This window comes from Triticum dicoccoides, chromosome 2A (assembly GCF_002162155.2).
Source record: "Triticum dicoccoides isolate Atlit2015 ecotype Zavitan chromosome 2A, WEW_v2.0, whole genome shotgun sequence".
In the NCBI taxonomy this organism is placed as follows: Eukaryota; Viridiplantae; Streptophyta; class Magnoliopsida; order Poales; family Poaceae; genus Triticum; species Triticum dicoccoides.
Genome location: NC_041382.1, coordinates 770,517,649 through 770,524,619, shown reverse-complemented (window position 1 = coordinate 770,524,619; position 6,971 = coordinate 770,517,649). Strand labels below are relative to the sequence as shown.

At 44.3% G+C, this 6,971-nt stretch overlaps 2 protein-coding genes across 2 annotated transcripts in view; both read left to right on the top strand.

The window, feature by feature from the left end:
• LOC119358416 (putative FBD-associated F-box protein At5g22720) overlaps positions 1-398 on the top strand; it is a 1,119-nt gene extending 721 nt beyond the window's left edge. Inside the window, exons 2-3 of the mRNA XM_037624969.1 lie at positions 227-289; positions 364-398. Of these exons, the coding sequence (XP_037480866.1) occupies positions 227-289; positions 364-398 (98 nt within the window). The remainder of the gene's footprint in view (positions 1-226; positions 290-363) is intronic.
• A 4,167-nt stretch (positions 399-4,565) lies between these two features.
• LOC119352433 lies at positions 4,566-6,950 on the top strand. The gene is made up of 3 exons (XM_037619067.1): positions 4,566-5,819; positions 5,906-6,052; positions 6,604-6,950. The coding sequence occupies exons 1-3, from the start codon at positions 4,914-4,916 to the stop codon at positions 6,931-6,933; spliced, it is 1,383 nt and encodes a 460-aa protein (XP_037474964.1). The 5' UTR covers positions 4,566-4,913; the 3' UTR covers positions 6,934-6,950.
• Positions 6,951-6,971: the final 21 nt, after the last annotated feature.

Below are 6,971 nucleotides of genomic sequence, written 5' to 3'. Positions count from 1 at the left end.
GGCCTCGCAATCACCTGGAACAAAATTTTGAAGTGAAGATACTTGCTACGGAGAATCTACGCCCAAATGGCATCGGTCTCGACGGATAACTTCGATAGCCATTTGCTGAGAACTATAGATCAGCGTAGTTTAATAACCTCGATCACTATGCGGTTCTACTAAACTAGTAGTAGAACTGTACAGTGATCAGTGATTGAGGTTATTAAACTATATACTTACATGTCAGGTGTTTCTTTAATTGCTGGTGTATCAAATGTACGAATAATTCTACTTCCAGCTTTCATTTCCGGTAGGACTACGTACATTTATATACTGGTTTGGAACTTGTTCAAATATAATAATGAATTGCCGTCATTCTAACAGGAGACGGTTTCCACGCTATTGCAGGAAGCGCTTGATCTCACTAAGGCTAGTCATAGTGGGAGTAACTTAGCTAGTAACATAGCACACTTCAAGAAAATTTTGAAGTAGTTAATGAGAAGTAGTAACATAATATGTTACTGTAACATAGCGCTTCCCAATACAAGATGAGTCTACAAGTTAATAAATGAAGTCATCTATGATACTAGTACTATATTACTTTGCATTATAAATATAGTAATTTAGACTAGTGTCATATGCATGACACGTATAAGTTAGTCCCCACTATGACCAGCCTAAAGTGGACTCCTCGGCTTACGCGGCTGTCATCGAAGACAAAAAGTTCCAGTTAAAAGAAGTGGTTACCGAAACATGAGATTTCTGCTTCTTGTCGTAGGGCAAAGTCTATAGCACATGAACTAACTAGTCTGGGTCGTTCGTATATGGAGTGGGAGACTGGGAGTCAGATGTAGTTGCCCATGTTGCAGCTTGTGCTGAGGGTGATCTGCCCCGGCACGGTTAAGTTATAAAAGCTTTTGCTTTGCTTTCAAGAAAATTAAAAAAAATGACTCAACAAAAGAAAGATATTCGTATGCAATGAGTCAACCGAGAGACACCAAAAGCAACACTACACCGCAGCCGCGGGAGAAAAGATGTAATCTATCACGGCTAAATTCCATTACCTAGTACACCAAGCCATAGTAATATGAGGGAAAAGTCTTGTTTGAAATTCTAAATTAACGAGATAGCAATCATATCTGGACGAGTTTCCCCGTGGCTTGTCTCTTTCAACGAGAATTCTTCTTCGGCAGAAAAACATCCGTGAGGACGGTCAGAGAGTATCCCCAGCGCCTACATTCCAACACCACCTACCTCTTTCTGGCCGACCTTCACGGTCTTCTCCTGCAGTGTGTCGAGGTCCTTGACGCCACACTGCGCCAACCGCGGGAGGCCCAATAGCAAGATGGTCGTGAAAAAAGATGCTGGAGTCACCGAGAGGTCTTCCCCAACCGTGTACGTGGCCTTGGGTACTGATGTGGCCATGGCTGTTGCGCTATAGGGGGCAGCTGCTGTAGGTGGTTGAGCGTGGTGGTGCCGACGGACGGGCTGAGGCGCGTCTGCTTGCTCTTGTAGTTGGCGTCCAGCTTCTCTACACTGCCGAGGACGTTGCTGATGCTACCGATCATGTTCTCCTTGGTCAGTAGATTGATGGCGGTGCCTAGCGGCAGGGACAAGAGGGCAGCGAGGAACTCCACAACTTCGCCGCTGGCCTCAACAAAGCTTACCTTCTGTGCATTGGTGTCGATCATGAGCTTGATCGACAACTCTTTTGTCCCCATGCTATTGATGTTACCTCTTCTAATCAAAGCTAGGCTTCTCAGGAATTGTTTGGTTTATGATACCTGCCACTAGCAAGATGAAGTCGGGTGAACTTCAATACTTAAGTCAGCATTGCTAGAGTTAATTCGAACCCTGGCAGAAAATGTGTGTTTCTGCGTCACACGAAAAATAGTACATTTTCAAAAAGATATCTATAGCAGAAAGAACAATGACCAAACAAATATATTTTACCCGAAGTGATCTTTTTTTCGCGGGATCTTAATGTGGGCAGACAACTTTAAATTAGAGAAAAATATAGAGGTAGGGCTTAAGACACCTGAGAAGACTCTCAGGCACCTGCGACCATTGAGGTCCGATTTTGGGATTTTTTTTACAAATATAAGCCTTTTCTATTTATTTTCAAACACAGTACTGACACAAGCGCTCATATATACGTGTATACACTCACCTCTATGAACGCACACACGCACACCCTATCTTTATGAGCATCTTTGGAAGACTGAGCTAACATGTCATCTTGAGATTTTACGAAGTTACCGTAGCCACCTCGTAGTTCAACGGAAACGTCTCCTCCCATTAAAAGCGTATAACCAGAAATCCTGACATAAATTTAGAATAATTGCGAGCACCTGGTGAGCTGGGACACAAAGGGTCTTCCTGTTGTATACCCAAGCAAGCAAGTTGGGTTCATACATCTCTCCGTGGAAATTAGAACCCCAAAGTGATGATTCTCAGGTGCGTGCAAAATCGAAAGCAGTAAAGCAACCTAAAAAATGCACATCAGTGCTATATCTCTCGCTAAATCAGGTCCATTAAAGGCCTGGACTTGTTGACCCAAACTGGCATGGCCCGGGTATCCACATCAGTGCTACACATCTATACCATGACATCGTAGCGTTTCCTACAGCCATCCCTGAAGTAGATCACGCCTAGTAGCGGTTTTGCGAAGCTTTTTTATTTTTATTTTTTGGTGGCGTCTAATAAGCTCTTCATGGGACCTTCTGCCCGGGTTTCACCGGTTTTGGGTAGGTTTTGCGGAGTCTTTCCTTTTTCTTTTCTGGGTTTTCCTCCATTATTATTATTTTTACTATTTTCACATTCATTTTATTTATATTTTTTCCTTTTACAAATAGATGTCGAACATTCATCCGAATACATAGTTGAACATTTTCAAAAACACACTGAATATTTTTTAAATAGAAAGTACACATTTTTAAACATACGTTGAACTGTTTTCTTAATATATTTGAAGCGTGCACACATTAGTTCAGTGTTACAACATTTTATTAATGATATGAATATATTTTTTTGTATGCTATGAACAATTTTATAAAATTGTGGGAAAAATGTTACATTTCACGAATATTTTTTAAATATACAGACAAATGTTTTACATTTTCATGATTTGAAGTACCATGAAAAAAAAATATCATGTTAATATTTTTGAAATTTCACGAACACTTTTCTGAATGGTAGGAACATTTAAAAAAAGAGTGAATAGTTTTTAAAATTTGATGAATATTTTTTAATATGCGGTGAACATTTCTAAAAATTGAAGTAAAGTAATTTTGGAAATAAAAAAAGTTAAAGAGAAACGTAAAGGAATAAAATGAACTAGCACTATTGAGCCGGCCCTACATGCTCTCCTGGAGGCGCCGCGACCATCTACGCAGTACGAAGGGAAAGGATGCAATTGATTTGGAGACAACAATGAAGAATATGAAGCTTAAGGGTGTGTTTTGATCTCCTCCAGTTTCTAACTCCACCAACTTCAAAATAGATTTTGACCCGAATGCTTTTACTGCAAGAAGCTAACTTCTCGAAGCTGAGCCAAATCACACTGCAAAAAACTTGAAGCTCGGTCGGCCTAGGTTCACTGACTTGAAAAATAGAAGTTCACCCTATTTACAAGGAGTTGCCACCACCAAATATAATTGTTCGCTGCTCCCTCCTCAAAATATCGCTACATGAGCGATCCCCAACGAATCACCAACCGTCTCTCCTCTTGAATAGGTGCACTGGGCCCGAATTGGGCTGCCTCCAACCGGCCCAATCTGCGCCAAACAGGGCGAAAGGCCTCCTAGCTTGCTGCAGTGCGACAAGAAGTTGTCTATCGAAGTAGAATGGTTCTGGATCACTAGCTGAAGTTAGAAGCCACGAAAAGAAGCTGAATTTATGAAGTTTTGTGAAGTTGGAGGAGTTCAGAACACGCCCTAAAAATAAAAATAGGAAGCTTGACGATGTGTTCCTTGGTGAGGAGGTGTTCTCCTAGTTGACAAAAGCAACAAGGGGCCTTATGTATTTATTTACATATAAAAATATGAAAATTATTGATAAACAGGTCACATCCATGTGCACGCGTCAAATATTTTGAAGTATTGACAGTCCAAATTTATTTTCGAAATTTCAAATTCTCAGTTTCACTCAAACCTAGGGCCCAAAAGCATATTGGTGCACTTTACACCCAATCTAGCAAGAGATATAAAGTACCTTTCCAAAAGCTATTTTAATGAAATCGGGGAAATGTAACTAAAGTGTTGATTCACAAATATTATTATTAGGTATAAACAACTATTCCCCGCGTGTTAGCAAAATCAACATGGTTGGCTGCTTGTTTTTCTGGAAAGCTGGCCAAGCTTGCTGCCTGGTAAATCAACATAGATCCTCTTTTCACACATCATTATAATTTGTACCAAAAACATATTAGTTTGTTTCGCATGGAAAACACATTATTTTTAAAATATTCAGTATTTCCATGTACAAGAGTGTGGTACCAAAATCAACATTATTTGTACCTTCTCTCGAAATAAATAAATGAAATTTACTCATCCCACAAGGAGAAAAAAAAGGCACCCTTTGTGAGAGCCTCTTCTGCCTCCTCGCGTCTCTCTCCATTCCGCTGCCGCCATCCAGATTCACCATCACTAGCAGCAGTAGAGCACAAATCCAATGCATCCACCATCCAATCAACCACCGAATCCAAGCTGACGATCGATTTCAGCGGCGCGGCGGAAGGAGAATCGAGGAGGAGTCGGATCGAGCTGGCTGCGCGGCGGAGGCGGCGCTTCCCGTCCCTTCCAGATCGACGGCCGCATGCGGGGGCTGGGGAGCGGAGCGCCGGAGGAGCCGCGACCTCGAAACAGGAGGCAGCCGCCCGGGGTGCATATCTCTCGATTGGTCCTAGCTAGGGTTTCAGTCAGTCGGCCGGGACCATGGAGTCGCCGCCGCCCAAGCGCGACGTCGGCCACGGCGGCGAGGATGGAATCAGCGCGCTCCCCGACCCCCTCCTACTCGACATCCTCGAGCGCCTCGACCTGCGCGAGGCGGTCCGCGCCGGCGCGCTCTCCACGCGCTGGCGGCACCTCCCCGGCCACCTCTCGCGCGTGCGCCTCGACGTCGCTCACTTCCGCGGCGCCACGCCGCTCGAGGTCATGGACGCGTTCACGGGCGCGGCGCGGGCCTTGCTGACTCGGGTGCCTCCCGCCGAGGGTGGTCCCCTCAAGGTGCTCGTCCTGAGCTTCTACACGTCTTCCCCTCACCTGAGCTCCATAGGCCGCCTCATCGAGGACATTGTGAGCTTGGGCCACACCCAATGCCTTGAGTTTTGCATATCCCCGCCGGGCACTAACCCGCTGGGCAGCAACATTGAGATTGGGCAGGAGTTCATGGCCTTCTCCCGCGCCTACCCAGTTGCCTTCTCGTGGCTCACGACGCTTACGCTCGAATATCATGCTTTTGGAAATTCCGACATCACTGACCTCATTACCACTTGCGGTAGGCTCAGGCACCTCAGCTTGAGATTCTGCAGACTGCTTGATCTGCACTCCACGCTCAGGATTGATGTGCCGTGCTCTGAGCTCCAGGAGCTTGAGTTCATCGGCCTTTTGTGCACACGGATCGAGCTCGTCTCTGTCCCCAAGCTTGGACAGGTGGAGTGCAAATGTTGGCTCTTCAATAACCCTCCAGTGCGCTTTGGCTACGTTCCTGAGCTTCGCGGTTTAGTACTCGCTTCTAAAGCCAAGGCATGGCAAGAGCCATTCGCGCTGAGCGAATGCCTGTCAACGAGTGCTGGTGCTAGGAACCTGTCAACACTGACTCTCTGTTTTGGGTACCAAATGGTAAATTTAGATATAAATCTTCTGCATCTTCATACCATGTGTTCCTCTCTACCAGTTTCAGTTGTGCATGTATGTTCTTGCTGCAGATTTGGATTCAGCCAGAACCTCCGAAGCAGTGCATTGCTATATTCAGAAACCTGACCTCTGTGTGTCTTTTCGGTATCTTCTGTGAGTGTGATCTGAGCTGGACTCTGTTCATCCTTGAGGCTGCACCTGCCCTACATGATTTGGCAGTAAGTGTTACTTAACCTTCTTTCTAATTTAGTCCACATCTTAGCATGTACATGACACATTCTACATTTTTATGATGATATGTTTTTCGGATATTCAGCATTTAAAACGTACCAACAAGTTAATCTAATTTCCAACCACTCACCAACTTATCACAAATACTACAAGTAGTGCATACAAGCCGCATTGTAATTTTGCAGCGAGACAATGTCCATGCAAGGCAAAAAAAAAAGTTGGATCGTATCTCATGTTAGAGTAATCCAAAAATTCGTCATATGTTTTTCTTGAAAAGGAGAGCCTAGCCTCTGCATCGAGTGATGCACATCGCCGTCTTATGTTTCATATTACAAAGAATCTTGGTTAAAAGAAATAAGAGGATAATATGGTTGTAATTACAATGGAATCCCAGAAGCATATTCATGTGACATACTTACGATTTAATTCATGCAAATTCCTTGAAAAGTATATAGGGGTGTTAAAAACGCTCTTATATTATGGGTTGGTGGCAGTTTAATTAACATGTGTTACTTACTCTCTATATCATTGCTTGAAGTTGTCTCGACATTCATGTGTCAAGACGCCCGAGAACAGCGCCGAGAAGACCAACGTGGTGTGGGAGCCATCCAAGGATTTGAAGCACCCGAACTTGAAGGTGCTGCAGATCTTCGGGTGCGGGGATGAAGACAAGGTGACAAACTATATAAGGCTTGTCATGGAACGAGCTGTGGGGCTTTTGATAATTCGGTTGTATGGTGAAAACCCATGCACATACTGCGATGCCGGCAACCTTGAAAGATCCCAGGCGGAAAAGGCTGGCAGGCGTCGGATTAAGGAGCAACTCACACATGGATCATCCTCATCTGTGGAGGTAATTATCTGTTGACGGACATGGTCAGGGAATGCTAGTGGTCTCGTAATGCT

Bases quoted from the DNA above. Each gene is read 5' to 3' on its own strand.
- LOC119352433 (XM_037619067.1), top strand. From the start codon at position 4,914: ATGGAGTCGCCGCCGCCCAAGCGCGACGTCGGCCACGGCGGCGAGGAT. The intron at 5,820-5,905 runs GTAAATTTAGAT...TTCTTGCTGCAG, and splicing joins TCTGTTTTGGGTACCAAATG to ATTTGGATTCAGCCAGAACC. The intron at 6,053-6,603 runs GTAAGTGTTACT...CATTGCTTGAAG, and splicing joins CTGCCCTACATGATTTGGCA to TTGTCTCGACATTCATGTGT.